General features: G+C 38.9%; 1 protein-coding gene across 1 annotated transcript; it reads left to right on the top strand.

The window, feature by feature from the left end:
- Positions 1-8,825: 8,825 nt before the first annotated feature.
- Positions 8,826-16,403, top strand: LOC139937349 (uncharacterized). Its single transcript, XM_071932453.1, has 3 exons — positions 8,826-9,249; positions 10,915-11,063; positions 15,724-16,403. Exons 1-3 carry the CDS (start codon positions 8,826-8,828, stop codon positions 16,372-16,374), a joined length of 1,224 nt encoding a protein of 407 aa, XP_071788554.1. The 3' UTR covers positions 16,375-16,403.
- Positions 16,404-17,732: the final 1,329 nt, after the last annotated feature.

The raw sequence follows: 17,732 nt of genomic DNA, 5'->3' as shown, positions 1-17,732 counted from the left end.
AATTACGCCACTTCTCATCCCATGGAAGTTGCTTTAAGTGCCTTGTTGAAGGCACTGGACACCTTCGGTAGTTGCCAAAAACCCGTATTATAACTTGGTGTCCCCAAATATATGTATCGTCCAAATTAGATTAACTTTGACAGTTTAGAGTGAATTTGTCATCAAAGTTGCAAGAGAAAAATGAAAAAAAAAAAAAATGAAAAAAAAAAATTGTTGCACAAATTGGTGTGCTTTTAGATGCCTAAATACAGATTCAGGCCTGAAGTATTTTATAAAGTATTTGAGTGATAATTTACCTCTTTCTCGAAATCTACGTTACTTCAGAGGGAGTCGTGTCTCACAATATTGTATACTATCTAGCAAAGACCCAGCAAATCAGACCCTACCGCCTCCACTGAATCCTGCACTTTCGATAATGGCTGAAATGAAGAGCACACACAGGGACGTGTTGCCCATGGCAACGTAGTCCGAGTTAGAGAGATCGGGGTTTGTATTATCACATTCATTTTGTGTCTTTGATCCGTTGGCAGAGGGCGCAAATTGAGCACTTTGACAGTGACAGTCTAAATTAATGGATAACCCTTTTCAAAAGCACGGCTTCGGCTCCAGATTCCACTCCAGGCTATTTTGGCCGCGCGTTTGTTTTGACAGCTAGTTGTGCGTGCTTTACGTATACGTGCTCAGAGCTTCATGTGGAGCCTGAAGCCGATTCCAAAGCCGAAGCCGTGATTTCGAAATTAATGGTCTAGCAATCATTCAATGAATGGCAGTAAATACACAGCGCCCTCTATGGGGAAACACTATGTTTTGTTTAGGCCTTTATTTTATTGAAAACCCTACACCAACTTTGTCTTTCTTTTTTGATAGGCTAGGCGGTCGGGCATCAGCCGATGAAGTTTTTTGTCTTCTTCTTCTCTTTTGTTTTGTATGACGTTTTTAACAAAAACAAGATTTTGCCGTTTAATATTATGCCGAGTGACCCGAAATTCATACACATTCCTACAAAATTTCATTGGGCGACCATAGTTAATAAGAACAATCTATACATACAATTATAAAGCAAAAAAATAAAGACATTCTTTTTTATTATTGCCATTTCGTAACTAAGATGAAACTTTCAAATTATTATTTTCCTTCACATATAGGCCTACAAATTATATTTTAAACTTGACAACATTCCCGGATTGTCTAGTTTTAAAACATTGAAATAGTTTCTATTTTGACCTTTCTTTATTTTCCATAGTGACGTCGTGATGACGTCATTAGTGTAAGTCTCGATATGCTTAAAATTCCATAAATATTTCATCCACTGAAACATTGTTACAATTGCCTACTGCTCAGTACGAGGCTGGGGACTAAACTCACCCTGGTTATCCGATAGAATAAAGACATGTACATGTACTTGTTATTCAGAACCAGTGATTTCATTTGATGCAGTGATTTCATTGGCTACACGTGCAGTGACGTAAGCTTTCTTTCCACATCTCTGCGTTTTGATAGGTCGAGGTGATGTAGGTGCAGCTGACAAACATAACCTCGGACCAATCAAAACACAGGTATGGAAAGCTTACTTTCGGTCGTCTGCATGTTGTTTTGTATTTGTATTAAAGCCATTGTGTATCAACTTATATATAAAATAACAAACCTGTAAAAATTTAGGCTCAATCGGTCATCGGAGTCGGGAGAAAATAACGGGAAAACCCACCCATGTTTTCGCACGTTTCGCCGTGTCATGACATGTGTTTAAAATAAATTCGTAATTCTCGATATCGAGAATTGATATTGTTTTAATGTTTTCTCAAAAAGTGAAGCATTTCATGAAATAGTATTTCAAGACAAGTTTTTTACCAATAACTTCTGTAAACCCTGTAAGTTATTTGTGAAAAAATATACATAATGTACCCAAAGTGTCCAATGGCTTTAAGTGCACACAGTTGGGCCTACATGTACTAGCATGTAAATGTTCCTTAGTATGTATGTAGCCAATTACGTGAACGTGTGTCTTATAAGCTACTCTTTCGTATACTTGATTCGGTGAGTGGCCCCGTTGACGTTTATGTTATAGTTTTCTACATGAAGTTGCTTTGTTTTAAACACATAACAAGAACATGTTTCCATGGAAAAAATTGATGCTCTATAACGTGTTCCCTCACATATTGTATGTCATGATCAAGTGACAATCACTCTACTCTTTTTTTTTGTTCTTCGAATCCATCAAAATGTCATTCAATTGATATCAAAACCTGCCCTCTGTTCATCAGAGGCCAAACCTTTTAAAGGAACACGTTGCATTGGATCGGTCGAGTTGGTCTTTGAAAAGCGTTTGAAACCGTTTGTTAAGAATTGCAAATGGTTAGATAGATAATTTAAAAGTAGAATATAATGATCCACACAAACATGCCTCGAAATTGGACGGTTTTCCTTATACGTCGCGAAGAAACACGGTCTGCCATTTATGGGAGTCAACATTTTGACTCCCATAAATGGCCGACCGTGTTGGTCCGATCCAAGGCAACGTGTTCCTTTAATATGTCTCTCTTTCCCTTTTTTTATCTTTTATTTCTCTAGTTTTTCGTTTTAAAGGAACACGTTGCCTTGGATCGGACGAGTTGGTCTATAAAAAGCGTTTGTTACCATTTTTTTTATAAAATGCATATGGTGAGCAAGATGTTCTAAAAGTAGATACAATGATCCACACAAGTTTGCCACGAAATTGCGAGGTTTGCCTTTTACTGTGCGAAGACTCCCAAAAATGGCCGACCGTGTTAGTCGACGAGGTAAAAGGAAAACCGTGCAATTTCGAGGCATGTTTGTGTGGATCATTGTATTCTACTTTTACAACATCTTTTTACCCATGTGCATTTCATAACAAACGGTTACACACGCTTTTCAAAGACCAACTCGACCGATCCAAGGCAACGTGTTCCTTTAATACTTGTATTATGAAACACACCTCTGCATGTTGACCTTCAGCGCGCGATATGGTTAACTTATCTGTCAAATAGCATATTTCGGAATAGCATGGTTTCAAATAACAGGGATCGGAATACAGTGGTGTCTGAACAGCGTACATGTAGAAAACTAATCCAATCCAACAAGTGGTGGAAAAATTACTTCATCCTCTATAAGCGTATCCGAATAAATGATGCGGATTAAGCTGCGGCAACGAGTGGTGCTAAGGGGTTGTGAACACCAATGACGTGGCAATCCAGCCCCAGCCCTAGCTGTAGACCTAACCCTAACCGCCAATTCGAACTCGAACCGAGTGTCTTAAACTGTGAGTTTGATCTCGGGGTTTAATAGGTGCGACCGTCTGCAAGGGCTTGTTTTAAAGGCAGTGGACACTATTGGTAATTACTCAAAATAGTTATTAGCATAAAACCTTATTTGGTAACGAGTAATGGGGAGATGTTGAAAGTATAAAACGTTCTGAAAAACGGCTCCCTCTGAAGTAATGTAGTTTTCAAGAGAGAAGTTATTTTCCAAGAACTTGATTTCGAGACCTCAGATTTAGAATCTGAGGTATCGAAATCAAGCACACAACATCGTGTGGCAAGGGTGCTTTGTTTTTTCATTATTATCTCGCAACTTCGACGACCGATTGAGCTCAAATTTTCACAGGTTTGTCATTTTATGCATATGTTGAGACGCACCAACTGCGAAGGCTATAGTCGTTGACAATTCCCAATAATGTCCAGTGTCTTTAAAGTATGACAAGGCTTGTGTGTAGATACATGGAACTTCACAACGATTGTTGGACGCTAAAAAGCAATCCAATCATAACACATTGAACGGGTAAAACAGACGAGACACCATGTGAGTAGAATTGAGTAAGTTTGGCAATGCAGGGGATTTCCTTTATGATCAAAGCAAACAGTTTGAATCTCTATACATACGCGCACCCCAACAACAAAAACTGTATACAAGAACCCCCAACAAGCAAAACAAAAACACTTACAAAACAGCCTCGTTCCCCATGGCTGTAATTGGGAAGTAGAAGGAAATCATTTTCTATCGCAAACTGAGCTCCGAGCATGCGCACAAGTGGATTGGCCGGTTGTGTATGCTGCCACCTAGCGTCCCGAAAAGTCGGTCATTGTACATGCACTTAGCGAGTGTACTGGGTCGCATTTATCGTTGATTAGTATTATAATTCTGAAAACACACCCGTTCAAAATTGACGCTGATACCAGGTCACGTGGCCTGACCCATTTTGGGTCAGACTGGGCCGGAAAAGGGATACCAGGACCCGAAAATGGTCAGACCCAAACTGTTTTTCTCAACTAGCTATATGCTGTATTGAGGTGAAACTTTCACATGTGACGTTGTCTGTTGTCACAGTGTGAGAAACGGCTCCCTCTGAAGTAAAGTAAAGTAGTTTACCAAATTTGGTGGGAGAAAAATGTAACGAATTTGCATCGAACGTTCTTGTGACGTCATGCAAGTAATTGTGGCTTCTTACTGGCCAGCAACTCACCACGCTAATGCGTTATGCATTACATTTTCTCCCACCAAAATCGTTGGCAAATGTAAAAAAAAAAAAACATAAGGCCCCCAAAACGAGTTGGTAAAGGCGCTTCTCGGTTTCGCCGCTCGCGGTGATAGTCTTTTTTCGTGCGTTAAATTTTCGGGGCTGTGCGTGCTATCCGGTGTGTGCCGCGTGCGCCTTGAAAAAAGGCTATGGGGTGAACAGCTTTGGTTTAATAAGTGGGTGGGGTTAATCACACGTGAAGATGGGTTATGTTTTCTGCTCATGCGCAATGATGGTGCGTCTACTCTGCATAGTTGGGTGTTTTATCAAACGAGATAGGTCAAAGTTCTTACAGTACAGTGCAAGGACGAGGTTTTAACAAACGAGATATAGATCTATGTTCTGAGAGGGCATTGGCGTTCTCGCTTCACTTTCGTGTGCAAAATAAATGGTGACGTCACTGAGGGCAAAAGTCCACAAATAAGGACAGCAATTAGCAAAAATGAACTAAAATACAGGAGCAACAGGTGTGCGGGAGCTTACGTGGATGTCATTGAGGGGTATTTTACACAATGTACCAAAATACCCCATAAGGGACTTCATTGTTCGACGTGGACCCAACAAGGGAATGCTTAAGGACCCCTGGCAGGACCCCACAAATCGGATCCAAGGGTCGATGATGACTGTGTCACATTTTAAACTGAGTCAACGGTTCGGGTTCGGGAAAGGTCCACAGTTGGAAAACGTGTACAAATCCATTGGGAGCTGTTGCACAAAAAGCAAGTATAAACAAAAGAGGGACAATATGACGTCCACGGTTGTGAGGCGTATACAAGTTTGCTTGTGTGCATGGGTGTCTACGCATACATGTACAAATTAATAGTTCATGGAAAATGACAGGGGTGGTCCTTAAATTTCTATTGTGTACTCCAAACCAATGGGGACGTCGCTAAATAATATAAGTCCAATAATGGGATAACAATTTGTTTTCAGCTTACACCATTAACAAACCTGTGGTGGTGTGTTAGACTGGGGTAATGTTTACCCTCCCACTAAAGTAGACTGGTCCTTAAGTCTATATCCGCAGTGACGAAGACAGTCACTGGTTTATGCATACACAGTGATTTCATTGGATGCAAAGATTTCATTTGAATAAAACGTGAAGTGACGTAAGCTTTCCATATCTGTGTTTTGATTGGTCCGAGCTGACGTTTGTCAGCTGCACTTTCGATCCGTCGTCTGCATGCAGTGTTTAAATATATATACTGACATGTATATGGCATGCATTGTTGTTTCATATGAAGAAATGTATGTAGGATTTGACTGTGAATCTCCATGTGAAACGGATGCGAGGTCAAATGTGATTTTAGAAGAGGATTAAGAAAAAAGCGTTTGTTATTTAATGGATGTGGTTGATAAGTTTTTTTAAAAGTAAAAACATATACATAACATTTACTTGACACTTGTTTTCTCTCATTATTTTACTAGTTATCTCAAAAAAAAAATGATAAAAACAACGAGAAGCCCCTTGATTTATGGAAATTTGTTTTCCTGATATTTTGCCCTCTGAGTATATGGCATAGTTGATACAATGCATACAATTGTCTTTCCAAAATGTGCCCTCCCCTCATTTCAAAGTTGGTCAATGTTGATTACTTTACCTGGCAGCTATATAGTGCCAGAGGTAAAGTGGGGAAAATTTCACGGTGGAAGTTGTGTAAAGATTGTACCTTGAAGGGGCAGTTTGCAAAACTTCCACCGTGAAATTTACGGCACTTTACATGGCACCCTAGCTACCAGGTAAATTTTTCTTTTTTTTTTTAGTGAATGGTATTTCACCCGCTCTAATGAAAACAAGTTTAACTTTTACTTTTAATGGTCAGGAACCATGATCAAAGTTTAAAACGTTTCTTATAAAACACATAATAATTGGTCACGTGATAGACTGTCAAAAACTAATTTTGAGCACTTTATTTCACTGCTACTAATAATTGGCGGACTTTTTCGAGCAATGGCTCAAATGAAAGTTAGTAACTTTCTCGACCCCCATCAAAATACCTATTGAATTTTAAATCAAAATTTTGGGGTCAGATCGGCCTAAAATCTGACATAGCATCTTTAAGTAGATACGTCAAATTGGCTCATGATCGTGTAGAACTTGATCCGAGGTGTGACGCCAAATGTGCTGGGCTATGTTTAAAAAGGCACTATTGGTTAGTCAAAATATTGACTCCATAAAATGGCCGACCGAAGTCAACGTGTCCCTTTAACTGGTATATATAGGTGAGGTGTACGTTTAAAGTTATATGGCTCTATGTGCGATCAATTCCATATCCATTCGACAGTGCATGTACTTCAATTGTTTAAGTCTCGAAACATACAACACTGTTTGGTATAGACAATCACAAACAAGAGTAGGGGGCACCTTCCATCTAGACCCACCCCCCCCCCCCCTCCATGCTACCATTTGACAGTAACGGTAACAGCATCATGGGCTCCACGCCTTTTGGGATCACATGCAAGTCAAACCGAGTTATCAACTTCAAGCTAACTGATTACGAGTCCTACACGTGTTGATAAAGTTTATTTTTGACAAGTCGTCAATGACTCCACCCGCACCGACATATCTAACAAAAATTTCAACCATTTTATCTCGCCGTCGAATATTGTCCGTATCTTGGTTTTCGGTTTTTCTTACTGTTTGCATTTGGTTTATTTGGGTGATGCCCTTTTCCTCAAAAACTACGTTACTTCAGAGGAAGCCGTTTCTCACAATGTTTTAAACTACTAACATCTCTCAACTACTCGTAATACCAAGTACGTTGTTATACTAACAATTATTTTTAGTGGTTTAAACAAACAAACAAACAAACAAACAAACAAACAAACAAGCCAGCCAGCCAGCCAGCCAGCCAGCCAGCCAGCCAGCCAGCCAGCCAGCCAGCCAGCCAGCCAGCCAGCCAGCCAGCCAGCCAGCCAGCCAGCCAGCCAGCCAGCCAGCCAGCCAGCCAGCCAGCCAGCCAGCCAGCCAGCCAGCCAGCCAGCCAGCCAGCCAGCCAGCCAGCCAGCCAGCCAGCCAGCCAGCCAGCCAGCCAGCCAGCCAGCCAGCCAGCCAGCCAGCCAGCCAGCCAGCCAGCCAGCCAGCCAGCCAGCCAGCCAGCCAGCCAGCCAGCCAGCCAGCCAGCCAGCCAGCCAGCCAGCCAGCCAGCCAGCCAGCCAGCCAGCCAGCCAGCCAGCCAGCCAGCCAGCCAGCCAGCCAGCCAGCCAGCCAGCCAGCCAGCCAGCCAGCCAGCCAGCCAGCCAGCCAGCCAGCCAGCCAGCCAGCCAGCCAGCCAGCCAGCCAGCCAGCCAGCCAGCCAGCCAGCCAGCCAGCCAGCCAGCCAGCCAGCCAGCCAGCCAGCCAGCCAGCCAGCCAGAGAGAGTGAGTTTTTCTCTGGCTGGCTTCTCAGCCAGCTGGCTTCTCAGCCAGCCAGAGAAGAACCGCTTCGTTCTGCTTAACTGCCGGTACAAACTGGATCTGCTCCTACTAGTACAAGCCGGTTTTTCCCAAAGCTACCAACACACACAACGAGATTGTCACGAGGTGTCATCGCAAACCTCCATCCACAAGCAAATTCCAGTGCACCCTCCCCACCACCACCACCATGACAACAGAAAACGGCAATAGCGCTCCCAGAATAAAAAGAGGAAAATTAATGTTTGTATAAATAACAACAATTGTAGTTTACAATCGCCATCGGGATTGCTTTATCGGCCACAAAATGTAATACGAATACAGCGTCCCCCTTCCAAAACAAAAGCAAGTAAGACAACACTGTATCAGTATTGTGTCATTGTCAGTAGAGCTTCATGCCAATGTGTCACCACCGTACTACTAAACGGTCTACAGTCAACCACCCCCCCCCCCCCCCCCCTCCTCATCCTCTCACCAACACCCGTGTGTGGCCGGCCTTCATCTTGTCGCCAATCCCAACAAGAATAAACCCACAAGCTGCGACGTCTCGCGGTAAATGAAAATGTACACTGACCACGTGAATGTGTTTTGCGTGTATAGCAATGTCGAAACAGTAACGTGTTCTTCTATCACGTGGCAAGGCTAAGACACTATAGAAAAACAAAACTTAGGACACCCCTTACAAGCTCCACAGTAAAAGAGGTTTTTTTTTTTTTTTTTTTTTTACTAGGTCACGTCATTAGGAAATATTGGTATAAAAAGCCGGTGAGTTATACGCAAGGTGGCAGTTACAGAGCAGCCAGTATCTATGTGGTCCATCCCAGCCTGCAGAGAAACCCACGGTATTTGTATATAACTCTAATGTACATTGCACAGACTCGCCGTTACTCATCTTCAGACATGGCTGAAACACGCAGTAATGAGCAGTTTGCGGTAGCTAACAACAACCACACCACACACAGTTTCCAACATGGTGTGGCCAGTAACCTTTCTACAACTATGCTTTCATCAAGCAGCGCTGTGCGGACGAGTGTGAACTATCCAGCCATTTCTGCCCATCAATCCGATGTCCAATCGATTACTGCGAATCACTCAGCAACACCGCCTCAGGCACAAGACCAGAGCTTGCCTTGCTCAATGCCGTCGGTTGGCGTGAGTAGCCTACCCTGCTGCCACGCTCTGACACCGTCTAAAGTCCGTACTAAAGTGGTTGGTTCCAAGGGATGCCCGGTGCCGTCCGTGAAGCTACCTGAGTATCCCTGGGTGGACACTACCCAACCAGTGACCCATGGAGCTGAGAAGAACCAAGACGTTAGTAAAGGAGGTGAGGTTTTCATGCAAGAAAATCCTGATTAATAAGGTTGATGTTTGTCATTCCGCTAAGTATTGAGATAAGGAAACTACCAGTTAGCCACTGCCAACATGTTGACTTTTCCATTATAGTTGATGCAATTTGGACAAACAAAAATCAGCATAAAATGTCTTGTTGTTTATGAATTTGAACGAATTTCTCGGTAATTTCATGCTAATTAGAAACTATGGCCACATGTGGTAATGATACTTCAAACGTCAAGTCTTCAAAACCAACATGATTTTTGAGACAACAAAATTTGCATTTTTTTTTCGGATTGGTTATTATAACAGGCAACCGGCTTGTGATTAATAAGTATTCAATAATGGTAAACTTATGGTTAAAATTTATCCTGTGCATCCTTAATACATTTTGATTACTCGTTGGTCCTCAAAAACATGACCGACTGAACACTGTTTTATTAAAGTTGTAGTTAACTATCCATATAAAACATTACAAAGATGTCAGCAAAGGCACGTTGTTAGTGATGGCGTGGACACACTTTGTTTACGTTGAATGAAACGTCGACTAAACACCAAAACGAATTGACTCAGACTGATGAGTAAACTATAGCCAGGTAGATATCAGTCGACCGGGTTACTACGTTGCTGAAAAAGCAGTCAAAGACCCGTGTCCCAACCTGATGTATCCAAACAAGTGCATACTACCTTTTGTAGAAAAGTGACTAATTGGTCCTCGAAATTGAAGCAAATTATAAATTAACAAACACCCTATTTCCGTAGGATCAAGTCCTTTAAGATGCATAAGAAAGAATTAATGTCTAAAACTTGTCTTAGATTCATATCTCTGGGTAAATAATTGTGACCCATTTCTATAAAATTAAAATTTACTTTAAATGGGATCGTTTCTACTAATGTTGTATAATATCAACAGCTCTCCAATGCTCTTTACCAAAGTAAGTTCGATGACAGTTAACTTGTGGTAAATTACCAAAAGTACCCTGCCTTTAAGCTGGTAATGTCAATCACGACTGTTTTGCAAATCCTTATGTACAGTAATTAATTTGCAGTTAAAACAAGGTAACAATATATCCGATGTATGCTTATGAATGCGTTGTTTGTTTGTCTGTCTGTCTGTCTGTCTGTCTGTCTGTCTGTCTGTCTGTCTGTTTTTTTGTTTGTTTGTTTGTTTGTTTGTTTAACTGTTTGTTTAACTGTTTGTTTAACTGTTGTTTTGTTTTGTTTTAACATTGAATTGCATTATTCAATAAATTCTTTAACAAACAACACCACGTTTGAATATACATATCTTTTATTTGGTTCAATTTTGCTATAAAGTGTGTTGAAATGTTCACGATATATAGAAGAAAGAAAATTTGATTAATAGCCGCAATTATAAAGCGCAATAAACAATAAATCACAATTGGCCGATCAACATGACTTGATCACAATTGGCCGATCAACATGACTTGCATGAACAAGAAATACAAACATCTTAAACTATACAAGTTAATCAGCCAGCAAAAAAGCAAGCAAAAGAACCCCCACTAAACAACGGCAAATGATGGATGGTTTCACTTTCCGTATTGTCAAGCAATATGCTTATTAGTTTGAAACATTGGTGATGGTACTGGTTTTCCCTGTTTATGAACTGTTTGAATTATTGTGTCAATTACAGGAAAGCCGCTCGGCCCAACGCGACGTGTTCGAACGGCGTTTACCAATACACAATTACTGGAGCTGGAGAAGGAATTTCGCTTCAATAAATACATCTGCAGACCCAGACGAATTGAAATAGCTTGCCTTCTGGAACTAACGGAGCGACAGGTAGTTTACTTTATTCCAAATTGTTGAGTTCAAATCATTACAGTCTATAACTATCCTTAACCGATGCCCAAACTCAATGAGAGTATAGCCCGGTTCATACTTCCTGCGGATGCGAGTGTGATTTTGCACGAAATTTGCAACGAACAATTGCAAAAGTTGAGTTGAGGAAAAAAAAAAGCAATGGGACGTCGAAATTCACTTCGCATTTGCATTCGCAGGAAGTATTAACCAGGCCCTTCGGGCAATGGCTTTTGTCTAAGGTTTCGCACCATTTCAAGCTTTCGAAAATCGTTTTCTGCACGCCAACCAAAACATAAAACCGCAACGCATAGAAACAAGTTATCCATTAATATCTTCGGAAAACCTTAATTAAGTATATTGAAATAATACCACTATTGTACAATTGGTTAAGTATTATTTAAATACTTAATCCACGATGACTAGTTGACGATATTCCCGAGCAGGGGAAAAAAAGGTTGATTCAAAACTGTCTCGAACATTTATCATGACGCGACGCGACCACGATGGTATAACAGCAACTGGCCCTCCTGAGCTTGCAAAGGAGTATAAAACAATAACAATTCAGACTTCAAATACTTCTTACAATTGTAATAAGTTCATTCCTTCTTATCGAATATTTCCCATTCATGTTGGAAATGAATGTTTCAACGTGATTTAAAGGCAGTGGACACTATTGGTATTTACTCAAAATAATTATTAGCACAAAACCTTACTTGGTAACTAGTAATGGGAGAGGTTGATCGTATAAAACATTGTGAGAAACGGCTCACTCTGAAGTAATGTAGCTTAAGAGAAAGAATTAATTTTCATCGAATTTGATTTTGAGACCTCAAATTTAGAGTTCGATGTCTCGAAATCAAGCATCTGAAAGCGTACAACTTCATGTGACAATGGTGCTACAAAGGGTGTTTTCTTTCAATAATATCTCGCAACTTCGACCACCAATTGAGCTCAAATTTTCACAGGTTTGTTATTGTATACATATGTTGAGATACAAGTGAAGACTAGTCTTTGACAATTACTAATAGTGTCATAGTCTTTAAGCTCAAACGCAAATTGTACGCTCTCATGCCGTAACCAAACATTACATGTAAAGAGTTTGTAATTTTTTTTTTTACACATTTTCATTTGTTTTATGAAGTTGTACTTTCAAACATTTTGACAAAGTTCGTTAACCATATTCAACATAGGATCAATTCAATTCAATTCAAATAGAAGAAGAAGACTAGTCAAATTCAAAACTTTCTCTCATAAAGGAAAAATACATGGATGAAACTTGTTGAGTGCCGATGACCAACAGAGAGCATCTGTATGAGCAACTAAACCAAAATAAGATTTGAAGAAAGAAAAGCCAGATATTGAACTTGCATCGGGGATAAAGAATATCATTTGGTTTGCTCTAACATACAATAAATAAAGGATATGTATCTAACTTGCTTCGGGGATAACTTATATTATTTGAATTTACCCTAACATCTATAAAGAAAAGATATGTATTAAACTTGCATCGGGGACAAAGAATAATTATTATTTGTTTTTTTTCCCTAACATACAAAAAATAACGGAAAGGTAAATAACTTGCATCGTGTATAAGAAAGAAAAGAAATGAGTTAAATTTGCATCAGGGATAACGAATATTATTTGGTTTTAAACAAACATTCACGAAAAAAACGTAGGCCCCCCTATGTAGACAACCTGCTTCATCATAAAGAATATCATTTGGTTGTACCCTAACATATAATAAAGAAAAAGATTTGTATTATAAGCTTGCATCGGGGATAAATAATATTTATTGGTTTCACCCTAATATAGAAGAAAGAAAAGGTATATAATAATTTTGCTTCTGGGATACAAACATTATAAGAAACAGAGAGGCAAACGACCCTAGCAGAGACTTTTCAGAAGGCTCAGAGAAATACTCTGCTTGGTTCGAAACGTCAGGCCATTATTTATTTTTTGCATTATACAATCGGTCCATTTGATTGTAAGTTGATTGCAACAGCTAATTTTATTTTCTCAAGAAACAGAAATATGTACTAAACTTGCATCGGGAATACAGAATAGTATTTGGTTATACCCTAAAAGACAAGCAATGAAAAGATAGATAGTAAACGTCCATCGCGGGAATATAGAATATTAGTTGGTTTATCCCAACATACAATAAAGTTAAGAAGATATATTAAACTTGGATCGATGAAAACATAATGTAGTTTGGTAACCCTAATATACAAGAAAGAAAATATGTAATTATAGTAAACTTTAATAGATGTTAAATTTGCATCGGGGATAACCATATACACCGATGTGTGTAGCACTGTATACTCAGTACTTTCCCGAGTCCTGTGAAAAAAATCACAGGCATTTTACTCGGGTGGGATTCGAACCCACGACCCGCTGCAGTACCCGCTGCTAAAAACATAGGATTCGAACTGCCTCTAGCTACCGGACAATCTCGTTGGTCTAGTTGGTATGACACTGCACTAATAGTGTCATGAGTCTTTAAGCTCAAACGCAAATTGTACGCTCTCATGCCGTAACCAAACATTACATGTAAAGAGTTTGTAATCTTTTTTTTACACATTTTCATTTGTTTTATGAAGTTGTACTTTCAAACATTTTGACAAAGTTCGTTAACCATATTCAACATAGGATCAATTCAATTCAATTCAAATAGAAGAAGAAGACTAGTCAAATTCAAAACTTTCTCTCATAAAGGAAAAATACATGGATGAAACTTGTTGAGTGCCGATGACCAACAGAGAGCATCTGTATGAGCAACTAAACCAAAATAAGATTTGAAGAAAGAAAATTCAATTCAATTCAAATAGAAGAAGAAGACTAGTCAAATTCAAAACTTTCTCTCATAAAGGAAAAATACATGGATGAAACTTGTTGAGTGCCGATGACCAACAGAGAGCATCTGTATGAGCAACTAAACCAAAATAAGATTTGAAGAAAGAAAAGCCAGATATTGAACTTGCATCGGGGATACTTTCAAACATTTTGACAAAGTTCGTTAACCATATTCAACATAGGATCAATTCAATTCAATTCAAATAGAAGAAGAAGACTAGTCAAATTCAAAACTTTCTCTCATAAAGGAAAAATACATGGATGAAACTTGTTGAGTGCCGATGACCAACAGAGAGCATCTGTATGAGCAACTAAACCAAAATAAGATTTGAAGAAAGAAAAGCCAGATATTGAACTTGCATCGGGGATAAAGAATATCATTTGGTTTGCTCTAACATACAATAAATAAAGGATATGTATCTAACTTGCTTCGGGGATAACTTATATTATTTGAATTTACCCTAACATCTATAAAGAAAAGATATGTATTAAACTTGCATCGGGGATAAAGAATAATTATTATTTGTTTTTTTTTTTCCCTAACATACAATAAATAACGGAAAGGTAAATAACTTGCATCGTGTATAAGAAAGAAAAGAAATGAGTTAAATTTGCATCAGGGATAACGAATATTATTTGGTTTTAAACAAACATTCACGAAAAAACGTAGGCCCCCCTATGTAGACAACCTGCTTCATCATAAAGAATATCATTTGGTTGTACCCTAACATATAATAAAGAAAAAGATTTGTATTATAAGCTTGCATCGGGGATAAATAATATTTATTGGTTTCACCCTAATATAGAAGAAAGAAAAGGTATATAATAATTTTGCTTCTGGGATACAAACATTATAAGAAACAGAGAGGCAAACGACCCTAGCAGAGACTTTTCAGAAGGCTCAGAGAAATACTCTGCTTGGTTCGAAACGTCAGGCCATTATTTATTTTTTGCATTATACAATCGGTCCATTTGATTGTAAGTTGATTGCAACAGCTAATTTTATTTTCTCAAGAAACAGAAATATGTACTAAACTTGCATCGGGAATACAGAATAGTATTTGGTTATACCCTAAAAGACAAGCAATGAAAAGATAGATAGTAAACGTCCATCGCGGGAATATAGAATATTAGTTGGTTTATCCCAACATACAATAAAGTTAAGAAGATATATTAAACTTGGATCGATGAAAACATAATGTAGTTTGGTTTCACCTTAATATACAAGAAACAAAGAAAATATGTAATTATAGTAAACGTGCGAGGATAAACTATATTATATGGTTTTACCGTAACAAAAAAGTTAGAAGTATTTTACTCGTTATCCCCGATGCAGGATTAGTATTTAAAAATACTAATCCTGCATCGGGGATAACGAGTATTATTTGGTTTTATCATAACGTACAAGAAAGAAAGATGTACAGTAAACTTGCATCGGGTAAATTATTAGTGAATTGGTTGTACCCTAAACATGCAAGCAAGAAAATATAGCTGTATAAACTGGCATCGGGGATAAAGATTATTATTTGATTTTAGCCGTACACCGATGTGTGTTACACTGTATGAAATTTTCCGAGTCATCCTCAAACCCCAAAGTCCAACATATTTATTGGGCTGGATTCGAACTAAGGCGAACCCAACTTGCCTCACCTCCATTTCACCAAGACTGTCCAGTAGCGATGGAAGAATCATGTTGTTTCAAAGCTATCATAAATACTAGAAGTGAAAACTAAGCTGATGATTCGTTCACAAATGAAAACATTCAACTTTATTTTTATTTGAACAGGTGAAGGTTTGGTTTCAGAACCGACGAATGAAACAAAAACGTATTGCCCTGAAGAATGTCACAAAAGCCAAGGGTTACCCGTCATGCAGCACTCGCTCTCAAGACTCAATGACCAATGACGTGTCTCAGTTTATCGAGCGTAGCCCCCCGTCCTCCAATCACTGTCAAAAGACCATGCAGTTTGAATCGTCCTATCGAAATATGGCATCACCAAAATCGTCCGCGTACACAACAGCCGTCAACTCCAACCAGCTTGCATCCAAGTCCATCACTGATGACATACAGCAAACATCCGTCGCCCAAAAGCAAAATCCGAGGTCAGGCAATCTGACCTATGATAGGAGTGCCTTACGTCCAATGCTTGGCAGTGGGTCATACGCGAGCTTTGGGACCTACGCGGGCCCGTCGGGAGATGTTATCGAGGGGTGCGTCAGGGGTAACTTAAACGCGACTTGGGGCCCCTTACCAACGGGCAACCAAGGTTGTTCCAGTGGCACTGAGGGTTATCGACTGGCATATGGGACCGAGGTTGGAGAGGTCACCACGCATGCTCCCTACACGATTTGTCATGTGAAGGACAGTGGAACAGGTCAACAATCCCACTCAAATATTAACACCAACATTAATGTTGTCTATCCACCTCACTTCTAATTTTCTTGTTGTGTTAAAGGGTCACAATTCCTTTGGATTTGGCGTTCTGTGATATGAAAGCGCTTGATATAAAACAAAATAATGGTTCCATGATATTTCAGTTTTACCCAATGGCGGACTGTGTTAATCGACAAAGTAAAGGAAAACCCAAATAATACCAAGGACAATTTGTAAAAATCATTTTAATATAATATTATAACTTTTGAATCAACTTTCAAACCATTAACTTCATAACAAACCTTGTCATAGTCCGAAGCTCCAAATCCAAAGTCAACGTGCCCCTTTAATAAACTATTGCCTCAATGCCATAATTTTTATGGCCGTTAACAACTAAGCTGGACAGACGGCGTTAAATAACTCACAGGCTAACAAATAAATGATGCATTAATCGATCCGCATTGGATAGGCAGAAGTGGAACTCCATCAAATGGTCACAAAGGGTCATTCATGACGACGACGACGACTATTATTGCCAAGAACGTTCCTAACTAAAAATTAATCAAAAGAAAGCAAAGCAACACATGATTTTCTTATTAGTAATTTGTGTATGTACCCAGAGGTAGTTCCGATCTGCATTTTAATAAAGAGACCTCGCTACTTCCCCTTCATCGTCACTTTAAACGGAGGAAAAATAGATGGGTGTTTTACTTAAAGATACGCTTAATGATTTAACTCAATATTTAGCCAAGCTTGTACTCCATATATTAAATATAATGCTTAGTCCTGCATAAATCAATAATGGCCATACCTATTGAATTTAAAATTACGATTGATTGATTGATTTGTTTAAGTAGTATAAACTGTCTGACTTTGAGCACGCGCAAGAGTAGAACTTCAATTACTTCTGACAATAATTATTGTTCATTCCTTTTTTTTATTGTATTGTATGTATGAATTAAAAAAGTATGTTTAAAGTAACTTAAGTTCAATAGCTTACACAAACATTTATAAACACCAATGCTGATGTAACCAAAGATTATTATGAATGTAAAAAAGTTTGCAGTATTTGTTATTCATATTTCATTTGTTTCGTTTATTGTTCTAACCAATATTTAATCCCTCCAAATTGTTCATCCGAAACAATAAGGTTCGAATATACTAACCACAATACCCATATTGGCACTGTTTGTTACTTTATTAGGACAATAATTGCAAAGTGTTGTAGTTTTATTTGCATAAAGGCTAATATTTGTAAAATGCATTCCTACAAATAACCGCATAATGTCTATTAAAAAATAGTGCTTCTTAATGAGTTTTATATTGTAATCTAACATTTGCTTTAAATAAACTGCATATGTACATCAACGCTGAAACACGTTTACAAGTAACAACCTTCTGGTCAAGTTATTGTAAATAAA

This window comes from Asterias amurensis, chromosome 5, assembly GCF_032118995.1.
Source record: "Asterias amurensis chromosome 5, ASM3211899v1".
Lineage (NCBI taxonomy): Eukaryota > Metazoa > Echinodermata > Asteroidea > Forcipulatida > Asteriidae > Asterias > Asterias amurensis.
Note: the sequence above shows the minus strand (reverse complement) of the source record. Positions and strands in the feature narration are given on the sequence as shown.